At 46.3% G+C, this 23,258-nt stretch overlaps 2 protein-coding genes across 2 annotated transcripts; both read right to left on the bottom strand.

The window, feature by feature from the left end:
• Positions 1 to 550: 550 nt before the first annotated feature.
• On the bottom strand, positions 551 to 2,346 carry LOC107217878. The gene is made up of 2 exons (XM_015655563.2): positions 1,935 to 2,346; positions 551 to 1,538 (listed from the first exon to the last, which is right to left on the bottom strand). Exons 1-2 carry the CDS (start codon positions 2,289 to 2,291, stop codon positions 1,218 to 1,220), a joined length of 678 nt encoding a protein of 225 aa, XP_015511049.2. The 5' UTR covers positions 2,292 to 2,346; the 3' UTR covers positions 551 to 1,217.
• A 2,683-nt stretch (positions 2,347 to 5,029) lies between these two features.
• Positions 5,030 to 15,629, bottom strand: LOC107217868. Its single transcript, XM_015655553.2, has 4 exons — positions 14,915 to 15,629; positions 7,930 to 8,192; positions 7,333 to 7,590; positions 5,030 to 7,211 (listed from the first exon to the last, which is right to left on the bottom strand). Exons 1-4 carry the CDS (start codon positions 14,967 to 14,969, stop codon positions 6,807 to 6,809), a joined length of 981 nt encoding a protein of 326 aa, XP_015511039.1. The 5' UTR covers positions 14,970 to 15,629; the 3' UTR covers positions 5,030 to 6,806.
• Positions 15,630 to 23,258: the final 7,629 nt, after the last annotated feature.

The raw sequence follows: 23,258 nt of genomic DNA, 5'->3' as shown, positions 1-23,258 counted from the left end.
CAACTTGTTAACCAAGCGTCACGACTCTCCCACCTTCATAGTACCAGCGCTCGCTGACGACTACTGCCGGTACGGTTCGAGCGGTCGCTACTGCGGCTCCGTATTGTTACCATGAGCTGGGTAAGGCCGTTACCTTTCACGTTCAAAGATCCCATCGAAACCTCCAATCGGTATCAGAGTCGGTGACCAAACTCGTCGTACTGAACCTGTTACCACCTGTTACCATTGGGTAGTAATTGCTTGGTTGTTCTCTACTTGCTGGTTGAGAATAATTTGTTGTCGCTAATACTGGTCACATAATCTTAATTATTATACAAATATAACATGTTCGTATGGCTTCGGTTATGGTTTAATGCGTCTATTTAGGATCTTGACACTTATTTATTAGAAGTTTTGGAGCAGGATCATTGTTGTTTTAATAACGAATACTCGAACGATAATTGATTTTGAATCACGTTTATTTATTTGGAAATTTTGTAAAAAAATAGAATAAATTATTAATCTAGTAATATCATTTCAGCGTCCACTACGTGAACGCAAAACACCCACACGAGCATGCACACTATAAATAATATGAATAATTTAAAATACTGTCAAGTCTAGTGTATAAATGGCCATAAATATAATACTGATGGCGAATCGATAAATAGATTGTTTGATGAGACCGAATTGTGAATTACCGTTGAAATCGTCGTCGTCAAATACATAATTTTCTAAGGCACGCGATCCGGTGTCACAAAGATGAATGAATGATTAAATAAATAGGCATGATAAATAGAATAACTTAAAAAAAGCTGGGATGAAAAGGTCCTGCCTAGTCCAGTGGCGTCAACCTTCCATCTCCAATCACATTTTGTCCAACACTGTTAATTTCGACACCCAAGTACTCTGGGTATTTCCAGTATCGATTAGTTCTTCATTCGCACCTCGTCTTGTCTGAGCAGTAACTCATAGTCTCTATGCTATACCACCCGGAGAAGTTTTAATCTTAATGACTTTTGCATCACCTTGTGATTCATCGCGCAGCTACGTCGTCTCGGTTGGTGTTGCAACTCGGAACTGCGGTTTTTCTACAGCGACGATTGGAGGATCAGAGGATCAGGATGGCACCCGCCGCACGTCCGCACCCGCCAGCTCGTGTTCCCCTGGTTCACAAGGCATTCCTCCTCCGCCAAAGAACTTCCGGAGCGAAACGACGAGCGAGAAGTGGAACCGAATCAGTAGTGCAAGATCTTCCCCCACGTCGAGAGGTACTCCCTGTATCTGAAGAGGATGCCCCAGTCTCGGACCAACCGCTTGGTTTCACCCTCCGGGTCCTTGTCGGTACCGGTCATGATGTTCTCGCTGACGCGCTCCGGGACCTTAAGACACATGGACGTCAAGGAGACCTCGACCTCGCAGAGGTCCATCATCAGTTTATCTCGCGTTTCCACGAGTGCGTTGTGCACGTCTTGCCTCGTCTCGTCCTCGATGAGCTCCTCGAAAGCGACGGCGAACTTCTGTAGGTCAGTGTGGAGCTTTGGGAGGTGCTCGGCGACCTGGAAGCGAATTGAAAAAGAATTTTTGTTAACGAGCCGACCGTCGACGCACTTTGGAGAGAGATACTGGAGCCGCGGCTCTTTATCGGCACGCGGAGTGACGGCAATAGCGATAATGCTGGCCGACAATCAGGCGAACATGAGCGGAGTCACTCGATCTCAACACGTGGCTGCATCAACCCAGCTGTGCTTCTGTTTTCCCGATACTTTATAATAATTACTGGCTCATTAATATATTTTGTAACATTCAGAGTTAATCGGGGATACATTGTGCACACGCCATTCCCGCCGGTCGCATTCCTCTCAACTCCTGATACTTGAGCTTTAAAGCACTAAGTGGACAGCTGTGGTGGGTCAAATGCTCAAGTTAAAAAATTTCGCCATAGATAGACTCACCATTTTAGGGTCGGCGTTCACCAGATCCATGACGATCTTGATGTCCTTTTTGCCAGGCACCCAATTCTGTTTGTACTGGTGTTCCGGAAGGTTGCTGACTTGCGAATAGAGCTCCTCGTACTTTGACTTGATGTAGTTATCCAGGGCAACAGCGTTACTTGAAGTCGGGAGCTGTAGTCCGCTCTTCCAGCCCGTTTCGCAGTCATCGACCATGTTCTCTTCGGTCGTCGTGTAGTAGTTTTCTCCACAGGGGTGGTGCCAAGGAGGAAGGGTAGACCTTCTGTGCTTCCTGGGTGCACCGTGAGCCACGGCGATGACTGATAGCAGGACGAGTAGTGCTGAGCATTTGCCGAGCATGACTGTGAACTGAGTTTTCGTAGTCTTCGATTTGGGATCTTTGTCGAGTGGCTTGTCCCGTGGATGGACGATTGTTGACTGATATCCAAAACTCGAGGCGTGCTCCTTATATAGTCGATCGGGATGATAGTTCCAACTTTTTTTCCAATTCCTGGGACACCGTATAACGTAAACATCGTGCAAGCGTAGTTGCTCGAGTCTTGCCTCGGAGCTCTATGACGAAGGCGGAAAAATATTGCCGGTCCTTCCGGACCGGGGATCCTCTTCAAATCCCGTAACGAATTTTCTACGTCACGATGATTCTCAGAATGGGGGCTGTAGGTATTCGGATGAAAGTTCATTTAATATACTGCCCCAGGTGAGTCAATGGGCACGTGTGGCTTATGCAATCGCATCGTGATCAGGTGACGTGTCCAGGTATGCGGTAAAATTCGGTAAAGGGATGCAATATTTACGGAGTAGTCGTTATTATAATAATTATCGTCACCCCTCCCCCCCCCCCAAGGCCATGAATTCCCCGTGATTCAAATAGCAAGTTCACCTTTACTGACTTTCGTCCATTCGCGTAAGAGGAAAGGGAAAACGATGATGCACCGGCTCCCCTCTCACGATCCAAAGTCTAACTAACGGTGAAGCAGCCCATCTCGTTGGTACATCCTCTTACTCTGGGCCAAGGTCGGAGGAATTTTCACTCGCGTGTTTTTTGTCACTGAAACACATTAGTTACGTTCTATTAGGTACCGTTGTAGCGGATATCCTGGTGCACGGGTAAGGATTGAGAAGAGAGATTGCAAAGAGAATGAATCTTATGTTTCCGAGGAATCATCGCGGTTCTCGAAACTCCTCTCAAGTTATTACATAGTTATGACGCGGAGAATTTGCCAGATACTCGTAAAATTTTGTCACAATTTGTCGTCATTCCGCTTGGAACTCTTCGCAAAGGATAAATCTGCATCTGTAATCTGTACTGAGCAGATCGTTCTCTGAACTTATCCGAGTTAAACGACAATATGGTTGGGATTTTCCGACAAAATTGAGTGGCAAATGATGCTCGCTTGCAGTAAGAGCACAAAAGCTGATTATGCAGTAGAGGAAAATGAGAAAACCGCAATTATTCAGCCTCTGTTTCTGGAAATGCCATCGACGCGATGTAACAAGTACGCTAATTTCGAATTAAAGCCGATAGTCATTATCATTAAGGTACATCGATAGCCAAATAGCTAGCGGTGATCGGGTCAATATTATTTCAGCCTGTCTTCGGTGAAAGCGTCACGCGCATGGAATCTCGTTCAATGACGTAGAATGATCCCCGAAGCCAACGCAATATTCGCAAAAACTTGTGAATGAACGTCTGCACGTTTGTTTATAACTCCGATTTCCACGTTCCGTAGTGAGCCGGCTCGCGTATGATAAACTTACGTTCCATTTATAGATGTAAGATGCCGTGCTACATGTGGATCACGTACGCTGATTCCTGTCACGGCCCGAAAAATTACACTAACGATCTCAAGTGTTTGTTTTATCTTCCTCCGTATTATAAACTGTACACCATGACGATCATCGTAGGATTCCCCTTGCTCCAAGTGACTGGATAATTTCTTTTTCAATAGAACGATGATTCAAAAGTACTTTTCGATTACATCTAATCCTTTCCTATTTGCAAATGATGCGTATGAATTATTAGCCGGTTACTTTTGCAAATTGCGATTATAAAACAATATTTTTCGCAAATCAAGCGCAATCCTTTTTTTCAGGGAACGTCAGAAATTTTGAAATGAAAGTAGGACTGAAAATGAAAAATTGGAGTAAAAGAGCTTTATCTCATTATTACCGCACATTTCAGTTATATCAGTCGAGACTGTGCCAGGCACTTGAGGATCCTCAGATGAAAAAATGAAATGATTTCAAGTTTAAAAAATACGAATATCCGAGGATCTTAGAATTCTGGTACTTGAAAATTCTGCGATCAAGGTTTATGGAAAATCACCATTTTCTTTCTCATGAAGTACGTATTACGTTAAAAATTCCTGAATACGTTTGATAAATCACAAAATATCGCCGCGACATTTTCTCGATTAGCATGTGTGTAATCGTTTCCATTCCCGTAATACGACAGACGATGAGTCCGGAACATGTGTCCAATTGCATACGTATGCTCAGCTTTACAAATATTTCTTTGCTCAATTAACATCTTGATATAATCCGATCAATTTTAAGTTGTGATATTTATTCATGCCGTCAACGCCCCTCACATACGTATTAACTGCTTGTGATTCGTTTTTACATTGATTGACAGCTGTGACGAGTTATTGTAATGAATAATACTGTTCACTGGGAAATACATGGGACAAGACACGTTGCCCGACATAACTTTCACCGCTGATGATTATCTTTGACCCAACGAAGAAGTGAGCTGGACCCAGTATAGGTATTTCTTACGAAAGCTGATAACGTCGCCCATCTTTGTAGCATTACTTGATCAAAGATAATCTTGAGTTTTGAATAACCGGGCCTAAGATAACGTTCCTTGACAATAATTGGTAGCTCATTTAATCGATGGGAGTGTCGATGCGATGATCCGGTGTCGATAACTCAATCCGGAAGAGTGGGGAAAGTGTTGATAATTTGTTTGATCCGGTAGAAAAATATAAAAAAAAAAAAGAAACCAAAAAAAGAAACCATAAAAAAAAAAGAAATTCATACAAAACATCAAATTTATTATACAAAATGCAATCGAAGAAAAATATGATAAAAAATCATTGTATAATAATGTAAAGGAATGAAAATAAATATATGCGATGGTAACGTGATATATGCATAATAAATAAGTAATAATTATAGACGTATGTGTTACGTAAGTTTTCAGGCCCAATAAATATATCTGACGAAATACTTGGTATTGTAAAAAATTTAAAATAATAATAATAGTTAGAATAATAATTCGTATAAATACTTATATAGTACATCAAGTCGGTAGCGATTAAAGTGGTTCTAGATTTATAAAATATTATGTACGAAGAAATATTGTTACAATAGTAATTGCTATAAGTACATTACGAATTACGCAAAGTATTATTATGTATACATTGGAAATTTATGTATATTACACGTACATTGAGGGGGTGTATGAAAATATCTCTAACTGCTTAACGACTTTTGAGCGTATACATAATTTTTATCCTAGGTTGATAGATCCATTTGTTTTGTCGGACGTTCGTTAAGGCACAATTGTGAGACTTTTCTAAGGCCTAAAGTCACTATTTTTTAAAAACAAATCTAGCGGTTTACATCTGTCGAATTTGAATATCTAAATTCTTTTTCTAAATTGCACTTTTATCTTTGCAGTAGCAATAAATTTGCTTTCGATTAATTTAAACAAATAATAAGGAATTGTACGCTTAGTTTGGTATTTAAAAGGCTTCGGTGAGTAAGTACCGATTTAGGTGAATAATTAAGTGTCTATTTAGAATATATTGTAATGCATTGAACGAGTTGAGATTTGTGTCCTTGGTGATTGGAAAAATGATGAAACAGAAGTTTTCAATTTCTGTTCAGATGAACGACGAGAAACATGAATAATTACATTACAGTGTTATTGACATTTTCTATATACGTATAAAACGTAGGAACTTTGTACGTTCACGTACGTTCTGATATCACAGCTTACTAATTTAAGCATCGCTTAGTTTAAAGCTAGGGCTTGAATAAATAGTTTTACAATCTAAAATATATACAACGATATCAATCTACGCTCTATAAATGAGAATTCAGCAAAATAGAAAATTTTTTTTTTACCGGTAACGCAGAAACCGCGTTACAGCACAAGTCATGACGAATTTAGGACAGATTACTAAATCAATATTTAATCTTACACCTAGTTGATAATTGGCACGTCACTTTTAATGCTATTATTGATAAATCTGCCTATATTTTTGAAGATGTATTCAAATTCGCCGACTGAAATGTCTGGAACCATTAATATCATTACTATATTATTTACCGTACTAATTGTCATTCAATAAGTACATTAATACTGTTTCACTTTGAAGTAGATCTCGTAATACTGGTCTCTAGTCCTGGGGTTTTTGTTTATTTTTTTCTTTGTTTTCTTCGTTTTCGTTTCTATTCTTTTGAAAACAACGTTTCGAAGGAATAAAAAGAAAAAAGAGGTAGAAGAGTAACTCCCTTCTGGTCAGGACTGAGGATTGAAAATCGTTAAGCTAGTTGTGATAATTTTATCATAAAATGATCGGTTATAAGTTAAAATGAAATAAATAATTGGCGAAAATAAGTGAAATTCGTAGTCTTATATCGCGGTGAGAATAATTTACGATCATAATTGTTCCGCGAACGAAAATATTTTAACACGTCCATCTTCCCGCCAGAATTAAATTTCCTCGCACGAATTCGTGTCGTCACGTACTTAGCGAGGTGTCTTGTAAGAAGAACGAGAAAAATAAAAAGGCGAAGAACAGGACGAGGATAAGGAAGAAGAAGAAGCGGGAGGAGGAAAATTTACTCAGTTTTCCTCTGTTTGTTCCCGGTCAACTTCCTCCGGGAACCCCTTCTCTGCCCTCGGCCTTGACCGGGACGTTTGTTCCGACGACCCGACTTCTGCACCCTGACGTTCTTCCCCTTCTTCCCCTGTTTATTCCTCCTCCTGATTGTTTCCAGGGGTGGAGGGTTCAACGGATCACAGACTTTCGTGTCCTTCAGCGTTGCAGCCAGGTTCCAGAACGCCACCATCCAATCCCTCAGGAACCCCTTGTAAAGTTGGATCACGCCGCTGTCTTGCACCAGCATTCGCGTGAAGTCGCCCTTCTCCGTCCAGTCCGGACTCTCGGTGACTATCGCCGCCTCGTAGGAGGACGGCAACTCGATACCAAGGATGACTATCGCCGTCTCCACTTCGCAGAGCATCTGTAATTCGGTGAAAAGCATTTGTCAGAAGCGCCGATCGGCTGGGAAGCGGGCGCCCATTTTCCTGTTGGAGAAAAGGACCTTTCGGGAACAAAGCAAAGAAGTTGTCGCCGTTACTTACTCTGATAATATTGTGGTACATGGCCTCGATGATTTTGTTTCTCTTCCCCCTGGCGTTTGTGTTGAAATGGGAGTCCAGCTCGAAGGACTTGAGGTGATAAAAGGTGATGGCGAATCTCTGAAGGGTGTCGTGCAGTTTGGGGAGCGCGATCTGAGCCTTCTTCGCCTTCTCGAGGCACCAGGCCTCCTTGTGATACCATTCAAGCTGTCCCTTCGGTAGCCAGGGGAGGCTATACTGGGTCTTCAATTCTTTGGTCACCTGCAACGAGGAACAAAATACCGCGGTTGTAGTCAAGACTCGCAGAGAAGAGCCTGAGGCTGCATTCATCGGGCCCGAACCGACGAGTTTGTGCGCGCTCCACGAGCTCAGGAATGATAAAAAGGCCTGAACAAAATACGGCTCTACGCCGGTTGGGGCCGGCCGTAGACAAAACAATAATTGCTGTCATTTAGTAGCCTCGGCGAGGCGGAATTGAGCTGTGTCAACGCGCTATCTCGCTCCGCATGATGCGGACACCCTATATCCTCGACAACGGAACACTGCGCACGAAGCCTCGTGTCGCGTTCGCGAGGTAATTCCTTCCAACGCAGCACTCACCTTCGAGTATATCTGCGCGATGTCGTTCTTCGCGTGGAAGTAGTCCCAGGCCACTTTGAACTGCGTGTGGACCCGCTTCAGGGTCCGGTAGAGGTTGTGTCTTTGGTTCGGACTGTCGGTGACCGGTGCACCACAGGAGTGGATCCAGGGCTCCTCCCGCATCTCAGCGTGGCCGAGGCCTGCTGGGGCTGCCGAAAGTGGCGTCAGGCTCGAGGTCAGGAACAACGCGAAGGTCGTTAGAGTGGCCGTTTGCGCCACGGAATCTGAAACGGAAGAAGAAAAGGCGTTCGAGGATCAGTCCGACCGGGATTAGAGGGGCGAGAATTTTAGTCTTAGGTATACTGTACAAGCTGTCAAATCGAGCAACCCTGAACTTGGGCAGCTCAGGGTGAACGAATTTTTAAAGTCGGATCGCATTTTTGGCACAGTGTTGTTCTTGTTGCGGGGACCTCGTTCGAGGTTCAAGCTTAAAGGGCCAAACCGACGCCACGGACGTGTCGAATCGTTCGACGGATCAATCGCCGAAGGTAATTATCGCCCGTGGCACCGTACCGAATTACGCGCCCTGTCGCGAATCCGTACGAGGATTATCCACGGTGGATGAGAATCGAGAAACGGAGAAAAAGGGTTTTCGAGGAGGTGATTTGCGACGGCGAATGATCGCGTGTCCTGCACTGCAGCTAAGATGCAACGCGAAACGAACGAGTGGTAAATTGCACAATAAATTCTAGTCCCCGGCGGGCAGCCTACTTCCTATTCGAAGCGCGAGGGCGGAGGAATCGCATTGTGAGATGGAGGCGTGGGTGCGTTGCGCAATTGAGTGTATTTTCTAGGGCCTTCGAAAAAGACTCGCCTTCGACGCCGGGTTCAGTTGAGAACTGCAACCTCGAGAGAGGGTGTCTCTCTTAATTCCATAAAGCGAGATGAGCTTCGTCGCGGTTTGCGGTTCACCGCTGCAGGTCGTCCAAGAAGATGAAGAAGACGAAGAAAATGGTGGGCCGCGTCAGCGCGTATCGCGACACCTGGACTCTGAAGCGCTTTCTCCACATGCCGTCGAACCGAACGTTGCACAACGTTTGGAACAGCACCGAGAAATTTGTAGGAGCCAGAAGAGGACAACCCCGTCTCCTGAACCCCGTGGCTAGGCTTTTTCACTTCGTCAAGTTGGTAATCCGCGTGAGAGCCTCGAGGAGGCGAGGAGCACGTGCACAATGGGTCGTCCCGCTCCACACAGGTTTCGCACGCGTGTTGCGTGCAGATTTTCACGTCGTCTGGTACCGCACCGGGACTCCCCACGCCCACATCGCGGACCGTGGGCTGGTTGCTGGTCCTCCTCTCGCGTCGCTGGATAGCCTCTCTCTTCACCTGGACTCCCTTGAGATCGTCGGTGGTCGGACAACCTGCTGACTACGAGTACGTGCCGAGGATCGAATCGCTCAGCCAGAGCGCGCGGTGTCAAGAACGAAGATATGGATCAGTGATGTCAGGAGCTGACGTCACGTATCATTTATTTCCAGAGGTGACAGCCGACGCCGCTGCACCGCGAACAACGCCGAGTAACGACTACGCCGCCCGGTTCGGTGCAAATATCATTACCGTACTGACACATATATTTACCGGCACTCTATCAACAAACCAAACGAAATAAGCGCGCGCCGATCTCTTGTAACCAACTATTCCGCCGACGGTCGATCCTGCTTTCGGCTCTCCACCAATATGTACGATGCATAATTTATACCCAATGTTAGCCGTACACGTGGGTAATAAGTGGGCATACCTCCGAGTAGGTACATACACCCAATATATATGTACAAATTTCGAAAACACGCGCGGCAATTGCCTCATGTTACAGTATATTTGCCTCCGATTCCACCTAATCTCCGGACGCCGCGGTGTGTTTACAAAAACCGAAACGGGGACCGGAAATCTTCGACTGTCGTCTCGGTATTCTTGCGGAGCAATTCCCTGCGGTACTTTCGAACCCAGAAAAAATGGTAATGAAAAAAAACAAAAAAAAAAAAAAAAAACCAGGTAAATAGTTGACCCTCGACGGTCATTTCGCACCGTGGCTGGCGCAACGGTTGCCGTGCCATCAGCGTCACGTTCGATTCTAGGAGCCGTTGGCGAGCGACCGCAGCCTCTCGACTTTACGACCGGGACGGTAGCCTCACAGCTGAAAGCGTTTAGCCATTGCAATTTTTCGCAACTCCAGCACAGAGTCACGGATGACTGCCGATTTCTCACAGCTCAACGGGGTCTGTATACGCAGGTATAATAATCGAGAGCTCGAACACGCCCATCGATTTGTCCGACGCTCGGCCGTTTCAGTAATTGCAGTTGGGCGCTTCCGCGGCGCGGGGCGCGCAATATCGCGACCGGAAATCGATGACAGGGACGGTATCTCGGGTTGATTGCGACGACGCCGTTGGCCAGAGGTCGTAAAGCCGCTCGCTCCGGTCCTCGTAATTTAAACATTGCTTCTCCCAATGGCGGAGGACTCAGCGCCTCGTCAGCGTCTCGTCGCCTGCGCAACGGACCTCCGACGACGTTGACGAAACCGATTACGTCTCTGTCTACTTATCGGTATACCTCGAACGCGCCCCCTAAGATCTCCCGCTCCTTTCGGCGAACGACATTCGATACCCGACCTCGCGGTCCCGGTGGTCTAATCACTAATATCGGCACCGACCCGGACGGCGTCTCACGCCTCCGTCTCGACGTCGACGATTCGTCGGAATCTTTTTCGCGCTCCCGCCCATTAAGCCGGAGTGTGCGCACCGTCGGATCAGCGTGGATTCTTCTTCCTCGTCAAATACCGCTTTGTTAAATGTAAAAGGTACGATGAACAGCCGCGAGAGATCGTCAAGTCTTGACAGAAATTTATGAAACAGAATTTATTTACGGCCCGGTTTTCCCGCATGCTTGTGCAGCCGCCTCCCCGGTTCGCCTGGTATGCGCGCACCAAGTAGGTACGCATTGAAAGCTCCGATTAACAAATTGTCGCAAAAAGTTGCCCTCCGCTCCGGTCGACGTTGCTGTACCACCAGCAAGTATTTCTGACCCTCGATTCGCAGGAGCATGTTGGTAATTATGAAAAAAAGAAAAAAAAAATCTAAAACTCTCCTCGGCGTGGTCATGCTCAAAGTATTGCAATCGTAAGACGAAAGCGATGAAAGATCGGTGAAAAAATTCGACGAGGAAGACTCGTCAGGTTTGATGTATTCGTCAAGCCTTGAGTGTAAACTGCCTTTACTGCTCCAAAATAATCCGAACAACTGACACGGAGAAAAAAAAAAAAACAATAATTTTCTCATTACTATGTTCAATGTAACAATCATCAATTTTTGAATCTGGCTTCTGGTAAAACAAAAATATCTTCGAAGAGCAGCGGCCGTTCGAAAGGTCGTATAAACGCTCGCGTGTCTTAACCAGCGATAATGTAAGTAGCATTAATAAACGAAGGGGGCGCCTCTCGGGGCCTTTATTTTCCCTTTTTCGCTTTTTAACGACAACTCGTGTTACGTTAACGATCCCATAGCTTTAATCTTTACTACCGCGGCGACACGTAGATGTGCTTTTACACGGCTGGTGTTCACCGGATTGCGCCTGACTCTCGGAGAGCGGCGCCCTCCGCACCCTCCGCACCCTCCGGGTTCATCATCGTCGGCACGGCGATGCCTCGCTCACACAGACGCGCCGAACGCACGGCCACGGCACCCTTGTCAACCTGCATCGGGACCTCCGAGTATGCGGTGGCATAATATTTTCATTTCACGGTGGAGTGGCCCGCCTGTCCCACACGCACGTACGTGGCTCTCCCGCTCCGTGAACCCCGATGAACTCAAACTCGGTCATTGCACAGGCCCAGACAGACCCGAAAGGCCTCCTCCCTTGTCGGAGTCTCCTTCGGACTTGGGGAGTCAAAATGGCGACTTGAAATCTCGGCAAGGAGAACGGATTTCCGGTGGACCCTGGGAGATGTTTTATTCACACTGCGGAGCTATTATCGTGGCATTATATTCTCTACGAGTAGGCTGTAAGAATTCTTCAGAAAACGATCATCCACCGCGGTGAACTCGATGTTGCCGCGGACTGGCCGTTACGCGCAAAAAGACAGAACCAACGGTAGGCATGGTTTTAAATCTTCGCCGATGTGACAAGTCGGGGATAAAACGGGAATCTGACGCGACAAAAAGCTCGTGTCTATTTCTGTGCCTGCATGCGCACAGATGCTCGATTGATAAATGGAGGGATACTTATGGGTCCGCGACCCAGTCTCGTGAAGATTGTTCCTTACGTAAAACCAGATGATCTTGTTCCCCGGAATTGAGAAACGAGCGACTCGACATTGCGTAGCTTAAGAACTCTGTACAACCAAGTTGGCCAAATTGGGTCACACATCAATCGGAGCCTAAAATCGGTCGGACTACATCGTGTTAAACTGAGAAAAGGGTAGACTAAGAACTCGCACGTGGAATGAGGATTTATCCGATACCGTGTAGAACATCGTCCTATAGTTGTAGTGAATTAATTATGTTGTACAATTGAAACGACGGTCATAAGTGTCCGTGGAATTAGTCACTGTAACACATGCGAATCTTTGGTAGACCCTTTTGCGCAGTTTATGTGACAGGTATCGGTACTCGGAGAAAAGTCCTTCCATCCGTCTGGGGTTTCACACTCGATAACCCGAATGGCGTCGAAGCCTTGTCCCTTAGCCCTTCGACGCGGCGCGCATGACGAAACGGGATCGGCGAAGGGTCGCGTGGCGAAAAGTCGAGCTCGAAGAAGCAGCGCAAGAGCCGGGAGCGCACCACCTGCATAAGCGCGTGCCTGTAATAGCCCGGATTCCGAAGTTGAGTATAACAAGGGTTTGGCCGGCGAGATGGAGAGCGGATGCCCACCCGGGAGGCGATGATCACCTTGCTAACCCCGACATACGAGCCGCCGTTGCGGCGCGCGAGACTGACTGACTGGACGCCCTGGTCCTGCGGTGGTTTTAGGCCGGGCCCCGGACCCCGGAGGCCGGCACGCCGGGCCGGTTGTTTGATAAACTGGTTAAGGCCCATCTTCGGATATGTTTGCCTTTGCTTTGTAACTTTACTAGTGTGTTGTGACTTGCGCCGTGAGGAAAAGGGCCTCCGTGATGATGGGCCTCGAGCAAACACGCCCGTTTACTCCGGGCACACACCGCACTCGTCCGCGCGCATCCACATACGTCTCTTTACACCACGGACGATATTTCGTTGTTTTAAGTAATCATGTGATTTGTCATACGGTACCGGAGGAGAGCCCCTCGAGTGTTGCCGTCGTTTTATGCGCGCCCACGCCTCGTCGTACCTCCGCACACAAACGATCGGTCCGACAGAAATTTATTCAATCATTTATCGCCGTTCCCTGCCCGTCTTATCGTCGACGGAGAATCGATCCCGCGTTTCGTCTTCCGTCGAAACTAGTAATTGACCCGTTCGCTTTCATCCGATACCTTCGTAAATTATTCCATCGGCGAGCGAAGCGTGGACCCAAAGTTGTCGAAAAGGTGACGAACGTTTCACTCTTCACGCATCGCGATCGTTCGCCGCAGGTTGCTTGCTGCGAGTATAAACAACGAGGACGATGAGATAGTATTCCTCTCTAGGCGCCTATGCTACTTCCGAGACCGAAGCCAAATAAACACCGACACTGACTCAGTTATGGCTTAGTCACTCGTTTACTAAATTTCGTTGTAAAAATACGGCCAATCGGTGAAGCGTATGGAAAACTGTTAGGTACCCGCGTCTTATCTAGAGTATCAGATCGTACAGCGAAGAGATAGTTAACGCGACCTCGATCGATAAGGAAAGACAAGTTCGGGCCGTTGTTAATTAACCATTACGTATCACTCGACGCGGTTGCGCGCGTACCTCACTACCGATTTCGTAAATTAGTAACGTCGACGCGTACTTGAAAATGTTACAATTTTTACACTTACGTAACGAGTCGTTCCGTAATGCGCTCTTATAGCAATGACGAATCACGCTTATCGTGATCGGGCTGCGATAAAAAAAATAGACGTTTCAGCCTGATACGAGGCAATGACGTTTCGCGTATCACCGTTGATCTGTTGGGTGGAAGAAGACCGGCTCAATGAAATGATAACAAAAAACGAAGAAAAACAAAAAAAAATACAGAAACAGGAGTAAATTTGTAACTCGAAGGAAAAGTAGTTTGAGACGCAGGACGCGGTGCGGCCGAGTAGGCACGGAGGAACCGCGTTGACCCTAGATTCCGGTTTCAAATTACAGGGATTGCCGGTACCTGTGCGAATTGCTAATCAGGTGGTTCCACGGCGTAACTAAGAAACCGAAAGGTCGTAGTAAAATTACGCGTCGTTCTTTTCCCCCCCACTAATTGGTCCGTTGCCCCTGGCCCAGCCATGCGCTAGTTACACGCAACCAAATTATGTCGATAAATATTTATTACATGGAGGGCCCGTACAATTTCGTCGTAGAAGATTATACGTGTATTGTATATCGTTTATCGGGTAAAAGCGGATCGTGTCGTTTTCGAGCTGCCCGGTTCTACGCACATTCTACAGCCAAGAGACCCGCGGTTTTATTCTACCATTTTTCTACCTTTCTTCGAGATTTTATTGACTTTTTACGTAGATGATAAATGTATAATCTGCGTGGTATACATACACATACATCTATATACGTTATTATATACCTGCAGCGGCGTCTATAACTTTCATCGCAGGAATTTCAGCACGGATGTATAAAAGAAACTGCGGCAGAGTTGATACCGCTCGCCATCATACCTGCACCTGTCATTTCGACACCTTGTACCGCACGCGTTTATCCCGTCATATCTCGAATTATAAATTCGCTGGCGATTAGCGATTCGGCGCAATTAGAGAAATCAAAACCAAGGGGGAGCGACGAAAGGCACGCCTATTATTAAAACTATGCAATTAGCTAAGGATAAGATTTAACAATGTACACACACCGCCTTAGTGTGGCAAGGGCGTATGCTCCAGCCACCAGCAAAGCGAAGCTCATCTCTCGCAGGTCCTTCTGTCGCAGGAGCGTCGCTTTTTCAGCGTCGCTTAATCCTCTTGGGGTGGTTTAGACTCCGCCGCATCCACTGGGGCGCTCGGTGATCCACGAGGGATGGTCGCTCTATTATTTACGTTACTTTCTCTCATCCACGTACGTGCAAAAGTTTCAGTTTTTTCTTTTAAATCACACCAAAATCAACCGCTTCCGTGCTCAGATCGACGTTATTGACACGTAACAGCGAAGCAGAAATGTCCACATTTTTCGCCAATGGCGATCGATCGTTGCACCTCAGGTGGCGATTTTCACTCAACTCCAACCGATTCCCGATACCATTTACCGCGGCCGCGATTTCCCAGCGCACTTTCGGGTGGTTTTCTTTCGATTTATTGCCGATTTCAACGCGCCCCTTTCACCGAAATATGGCGTCAAGGATCGAGAGATCGGTGAACCGCGTCCCTCGATCTTTCGTCTATATTTTTCGCCCAAATTTCGGCACGATATTTGCCGATTTCCGGTAGTTCTTTGTTCTTTAAATTTTTGAAATTTCAGAAAAATCCTTTCTCCTTCGCTTCCGTTTTTTGAAGGAGGCCACGGTGCCGGCGCGTCTGTGACGTGATACAGATTTGAAAAGGCGCGACTTGACCATTCGGCAAGACGATCTCGTGGTGACTGAGCCGGGCGCGCGCCAGACTCGCTTAACTCACTGCCAACTCACTCGGAGCGACCGATCGGGTCCTCTTCTCTCCCTCCAGCTTCCTCTCTTCTCGCTCCCTCCTCCGCCCCCGTTCCCCCTCGCGCCGCCGCCTCGTCACACACACGCCGCCCTCGCGAGGGGGGATACCGGACCCCCGGGGGCAGCGTAATTTCATTACAGGTACGTATTATTAAACAACGAACAACACGCCGTCGAGGCGCAGCCACGATGTTGCACGCTCTTGTTGGATACCTTGATAATTGTCGCGTTTCAAACCCGGTGAATTGATTACAGCTGTGCTCTTCGTCGAGCCGCCGCTGCTCTCTCATCCGCATGACTCAAGAATCGCCGTGATTTCCCTTGCCCGATGTTTGTTCGGTATTATTGATAGTGGGGAAACTTTGTCTTGCTCAACTATTTTTTGTTTCCTTCCCTCTATTTCTCTCGCTGCAATGTCTGAGCGAGAGATTTCGATCCGATAATCCCAGAGCCAAGAACCGTATGCGGGTCACAGAACGATCAAAGATTTTTATGTCAACTGGTTGGTTCTCCTCTGATACTCGAGTCGTCCTAGTGGCCGAATATATACAGTCAGAGATAATTTTGTGATGGCTAGACTCGTTGAAGCGACACGTCGAATTTGAACCGAGTCATCGTGGATCGCAATTTTTGCTCAAGTTGCTACACAATTTATTGCAACGTGGATTAGTTACCGTGTACATACAGTGAAAATACGTTGGTATATAAACGGATATTACAAAGTAAAGAGAATATTGTTAAAAATGCACTTAAAGGTTGAACCTGGCGGTCACGCCCGGGGCTCAAAGTGGCGTTAATTTATCTACACACCGTTTATTTGTTTCCATTTTAGTGTTGTTCGGTGTCAAATCTAAAAGCCAGGCAGAGATTGCTTCTGAATAGCGACGATATGACTAATGTAAGTGTAACTGTGTTTTTTGTGGCACTGTAGACAGTAGTACGCAGCGTTATGGAAATTGGATACACGCGTAACGCGTTATCTGCCGAAAAATTTACGATTAGATCAATATTGGTGAAAAACAATTAACCTGGTAGCGTCGGTGTGGCTTACGAGCATCCACTTAGAACGAAACCCCTCGAGGAATCCAATAAATCTGCGACGTCACCCGCGGCGCCGATGTTACGTGGCTAATTAAGCCGTCACACGAAAACCGAAGCTTCAGATTTTCTGAATTTCACCGAAGGAGCTATAAACGCGTAAGAAAAGATCAGCCACTCTCGCAAATTAGGGATCGCTAGCGGCTGGGAAAACGAGAGAGGAAATCTATGCCAAGACTAATTACGCGATGCGGTGATCCAATTAGCGGTGTTCCAAAGGAACGAGAGAAGCTAAGGGAGAGGCAGAGAGAGAAGGAGAGATAAGGAAAAAAACGTCAACAATATGCGAGAAAAGAGGAAGTGTAAGAAGATGTGGTCGCTGCTCTGGCAATGCGACATTGGTGAGCGAGAGCTTGCGGTGTAAACGAGCCAGATAGGATAAAGTAACGGAGAGAGGTTCTCTCTGAGATAAGAGACCGGGAAGGAATAAGACTGACGTCACTGATAACGCGTCTCTCCGGCGACGGCGACCGATGTGACAGGTGAAGCCACACGGCCAGATGACAAAACGTTGAAATAGAAATAGTTATAAACTAGCTACACCGGAGCGCCCCGCCGGGGAATTAGTCATGGATTATTTTAGCCTCGTGATCAATTGACCGGGGGCAGAAAGTGGGGCCACGGGCCCAAAACCGACTCCGTACTTTTCGTGTCACTTTTCTTCCGTCATTATGCTCCAAGGCACCCAGCGTCGTCTTGTTCAATGCCAATTAACAGGGACGTCGAACGATTCGAGTCTGTGATTGAACGGACTCATTGACCGGCTGCTATCGAATTGATCGAGCGACAAATTCACCTCGTGTAAAAATCTTCCAACGCTGCAAAGCGCCAATACTGCGGCATTGAAATCATCGTCGCGGTTTTATGCTGCAACGCCTCATTTCCCAAGTTCCTCATGACAGTCTTGCTGATCACGAGAATTCGTCCGAAGACAATGACGTGCGGTAAGAACTCATCGGAATTGGAACGATAAGCAGTTGCTTCGGGTTATTTGTCACTTTTATGACGTACGGGATTATTTAATACAAAGAAAACTGAGGAGCGTGATAAGTCGGAGTTGTGAATAGCTTTGCGCAATTGCGGTGAGATTTAACTGGACTAAATAATCCTCCTGCCGTCTTCTGCCGGAAGAAGCGATAACTGCGTATAAATTTTTCTTCGACTTCACGAGCCGTTTGAGTACCTATACTTTCTCTGCTCTCGGGTTCGCGTGAACGACTAATTGGGAATGTAAGAATCCTACGTATCGGTGGAAATTAATTCTTGTGTGTATAAATTTGTCAACCACGGTAGTGTCGGCGATGAACTCATTCTCGCCACACATGCCGCAAGGAGCTTGTATAAAAACGAGATAAATATCATTTCACGGAAACGGAGAAATCGCATTGTCGTTCGACGATTTTCTTCCACTTAGCTTTCTTTTTCATCTTTTTAATTTACTTCGCTTACAATGAGCAGAAGACGATCAAAAGTCGTGAGAATCTAATTCCCGCAGTGTAAATAAGCAAAAACAAAGAGGAAAATGGATTTCAAAGCAAATATGCAAAACCTATAACTCATAAGAGGACGCAACGGCTTAAGATATATTCACAAGCGCCGCGAGGCACAGAACAATAATTGGCCGCAAACAATTCGAGTAAACATCAAAAGCATCGAAGGTGTTTAAGGAGGAGCGGAGAGTGCGTATAATTCCTTGCTTCGGCTGCAGACCATCAAGACCAAGAGAGGCCCAGCGCATAGTAAAGTGCTAACACTTAAGGGCACACCTCTTGCACGTGATTCTTTACCATTCACATTTTCAAGTAATTCGTTGGTAAATTTCCGGACGTTATAGTAATAAGCTGCCTCATTTGGCGTTACATAAGGAATCTCACGCCACCAAGAACAAGCGATAAGTACCGGCAACCACAGCGAACTCGGTAGACAATCATCATCGGATGATTAGTTTCTACAGAATTTTTATAAAGTGGGAATGTCGTCACTGCCATCGAGGAAAACTCCCTTCGCGGTTTGTTAATTTCAATCACCAGTCGCGCGACTATATCTCCACATTTTACCGCTGTACACGAGTACGTGTAAATTTATAAATATAAAATCGTACTTTCCTTTACTGGTTTTATTTTTATTCACAATCAGGATAAAATTCTACTCTAGCAATACCGCCCAACATTTTATATGATATACATATCACATATAAGGTCCATTTTATCCTCTTTCCTTATAGCATGTCGCGATCGAACAGAAAACCGGAAACGGAAGCCGTACCGCGACTCCTAGAACTTACCGTCTCAGAAGTTCACAGTGGATAATTTAATTGTGGATCGCGAAATAGTTCGAGTTTTCGCGTGACATTGTTGTTCGCTAAATTGAGATGAGACTCTTCGTATGTTGGTAATTAATTAGCCCCCCCCCCCCCTCCCCCCGCGTTTTAGGCGTAATATTCATACTCGAGTTACCCAAGAATGCGAAATACCATTTCAATCACGTCACTGTCAGAGAAACCGTGCCTTCTATCGATAGGTAATCGATTGATTAATATCTTCACGACAGTCTGGTACGCGGAACCCCGAAGATGCCACGCTAGGCGCCAAGTGCCCGATTCATTGCTAGATAATGTCAGTGTAGGTATTTTACTTTCTATCAGTTATTTACGAAGTCCAAAGATCGCACAACGCTCCTGCAATTTCGCGCTTAGCCGTTAAATAATACTCAGCGGAAACACACCCTGATGAACAACTAAAAATCTGTTCAGACATGTTACTGTCGAAAATCAGGTCACGGTGAAATGCTTGAACATGGATTCTTGGATAGTAAAAAATTATCTCTTTATGGATAGCAATCAATTCCGGTAACCCGTCGATAATTACGCGCCACAATCGTTATCATTCGGTAATCTTCACGCAATGTTCGATAAAATTTAAATAAAGATGCGGGCAAACATGACGAGGACACAAAATTAGGATAAAAAAGGATTATTTTTTCTTCGCAATCGCGTATTCAGTGTGCCTGGAATTCTTTTATCACTGCAAGTTCACGATGCGTGGTTTTCTGATAAGCTACAGTAGAAGTTGAGGCTTCCGAACGATGTTAGTCGACAAACTAACCCATGCTGCAATTTCGTAAAGCGGTTGATACAGTATTGTGTATTTCATCTTACCGAATCGCATTCTCCGTGTGTTGCTTATCCAAGGGTAGCAAAGACGTCGAGGGTTGGCACTCAACTATTCCACGGACACTGACTCTACCACTGACAAATGTGACTGTCAACTGCCAAGGTTCGTTCGATCGATGCTCGTACACTGGCCTCCGAAATACCGAAGCCACCGGATCGGATTAATGAGAGACTATAGACTAGACCGTAGACATGAATGAAGTCTGCGTGGTACAAGAGTAATATATAACCAAGCTGGGCGTGGGCGGTTCCACCAATCAGACGAGGCGCCGGGCCACGTCCAACCAAGTAAATTTCTTGCGAAATTTTGATAGAACGTCAGCACTGGAAGCAGCCGCTTCATTGGCAGTCATTGCGGAAGCTGCTCTCAGACTGCGACAAGTCAACGGTACCCACAAGCGGGAAAACGATACCGCGTGGATTCTCCACGAGCCACTCGGTCCCCACTCGGGTCAATCGTCATTGGATTAACACGTGTCAAACGGCAGCGAGCCACCTGAAAAGGGCCGGCAATTATCGTCGGACGAATCTCTTCTCTCAGCTCCAGATCTCCGGGTCGCCGTCATCTCTGTTTATCGCTACGATGTAAACACCGTGGACCACCTGCTAGCCATATACCACGCGTCGAGATCTTACAGGAATTTGTAAGAAAACCCCCGATTTGACTCAGCGTTACTGCCTGCATGAACGGATGTTTGGAGCGTCACACATGTCGCGGTTTTTGGCGTGTTACCGATGCCTTTGAGCTGAAGTCAGCTAACGATTGGAAAGTGAATCATTATCCACCGAGATGTATCCCACCCGCGTGAGCATGCGGCTTTTACGGAAGCAGCCTCTACCTGCAGACACTTCGACAGGTGCTCGGACAGGTGTTAATTGCGTCATGATTAACCCGTGAGTCGTTCGGTTTCGTATAGCTTCAAGGTCTGTTTATCTCCGGGTGTAAATTTGACGAGAAATCAGACTTGTACGCCGATTGTGATAACGCATCGGTGACCGTAACACCTCCTTGTAATCCAGAGAACACGGTTTGTCAATTAAAGAAATTAGCCGACGTCGAACGGAATTCGGATTAGGACCGGGTAATTCCCTCCGACGTAAATGGCACGCACCTAGGGTGTTATGCTTGGTGAAAGTGCCCCGAAAATCACAGTCACGGCGAGGTCTTCCGTCTCAGCACGTTACTCGCGAGGTTGGTAGGTCCTTCGGAGGTTTCGATTCTCATCCGCATAAGGGTCGGATGACGTTGAGTTTGGAGGGTATAAAGCGTGCGAACCAGAGCAAAGAATCCGTCGGTTTTTTTCAAACGCTTGTTTATCTGATGGCGGCTGGACATTCGGTGGAACAGGGAAGGACCGAAGTCTGTGTCCACGGGACAAACTCTATCCGGACAAATCTTCGTCGAGCAGATTCTCCGGGTTGGGACTCCCGTGGAGCGAGCCATTGTGTCGGGGCGAACCCGGAGATGTTCGTTCCTGGAAACCTATCGAGCCCTCTGTAACTTATTAATATTTTTGGTCGAAAAAAGGGAGAAGAGGTGGGAACAAAAAAATTGAGTCGCACCGCAAACTCCCTAAGCATGCCTTTTGCTGTAACGGTGTGACGATGACGGGATGCGCCAAGAACGACGCCACTTCCGTGCCGCCCCGTGGGAATCTAAGCCAATCGTGAATTCCTCCGAATCCTGGACCCACCGAAGTGTAACCCTGAGCTTTTTCGCACCGCACCCATAGCATGGGACCACCCCGCCAATTGCCACAGGGTTTGTTCTAGGAAGATCTACGCTTTTCGCCGCTGTCTTTATACTCCCTGAATCGAACATGCTTCAACACACGCATCGGACCACCAAGGACCAGCACTCCTTTGCTCCTTGATCCCTTTTGCAGATTCAATTAAAATATGCAATCCGTTGTCGATTTTTTTTTTTTTTTTTTTTTCAGTGATGACATTTTCTCAGCATCACTTCTTCGACGTAGTTTAGTGGCGTGAGATCTTGTTCGAAGATTGCAGTCGCTTCAAAGTCGTATTGGATGATTGCGAACTTGTGAAAAATGGATTCATTCAATTTTCCAAGTTGTACGAATTATGAAAACACAATCGAGACGCGAGCAAAAAATAAGTTATTACCGTAGAACGAAGGATAAAGAAAGAAAGCAGAACGGACGGGAATAAAGGAGTCGAAAGAACGTCGTACGAATTTCATTGAAGGATATCGGTACGCGAGAGCTTTCCTTGGGATGTGTTCCCTCGGTTTAATTGACCACTTTACGGAAGGAGAATGTTGATTGGTCTCGGACTCCCCGGAGCCCCGATGCTGAAGTATAATTTTATCGACATACCGGGAGATTTTTCCAGATACTTTGAACAAGTGGAGGAATTTCAGTGACTGCGCCTTTTTGCACTTTATGGTCTCCCGGTAGCGGCCGCCGCCGCTTTACGCTGCGAGCTGACGCAACGCAATTACGTATTTCTATCGGCTAGTAAAACGAGTATAAAACGAACAACATACGTTATCAGCCGAACGACAACAAACGTGCGATTCGGATTGACAGGTTTCTGGGATAGCGTCACAATGTATATTCTTGCGTGTATCGGCATAATTAGTATTCGATTATCGAGTGTTCTCCGCGTTCTTTAATACATTATTCACAATGCGGCGCAATATTGCGTGCGTCCCACATTCGCGAGCCCGGATTTGATCCCGAGACTGAGACGTGATTTCGGCCCCCTCTTCGTGCCGCGAATCTTGCGTCACGTTAATCGTACGACAAAATACATAGACCCGGTATTAATTTTTCTACAGCTGATAAATCAGACCCGGCTAAGCCCCCGAGGCATCGCTAATATCGAAGGTATAGAGAAATTGGCCGCGATTTAGGATCCCAGGTATCACACCACCGATCTAACCTGCAGCTCTGTCTAGCTGACCAAACATCCCATTATTCAATCGATCAATAAGCTCCAAAGATCAAACCGCAAAGGGCCCCGGCAGCTTCAAAGACAATAGAAAACCGCACCAGGATTCCGCCGAATCCCAAGATCGTATCCTTACCAGAAGGATACACTTGCCGTGGAATAATTCATCGATAGTTTATATCAGCTGATCCCTTATATATTTATACACTATTGCACCTTGAGAATCGAACGACTATGCGCAGGTAATCTGCAGACGGATCGATACCTCGTACCGCTGAGTCAACCAACTCTCGAACTCCTGTTCGTGAGTCAATGATCTGCAACGAATGAAGGTGAGCTGAAATTCCGCTGGGATATCAAAGAAACTTTT

Source organism: Neodiprion lecontei, chromosome 6, assembly GCF_021901455.1.
Source record: "Neodiprion lecontei isolate iyNeoLeco1 chromosome 6, iyNeoLeco1.1, whole genome shotgun sequence".
NCBI classification, from domain to species: Eukaryota; Metazoa; Arthropoda; class Insecta; order Hymenoptera; family Diprionidae; genus Neodiprion; species Neodiprion lecontei.
This window is presented reverse-complemented; position numbering and strand designations above follow the sequence as displayed.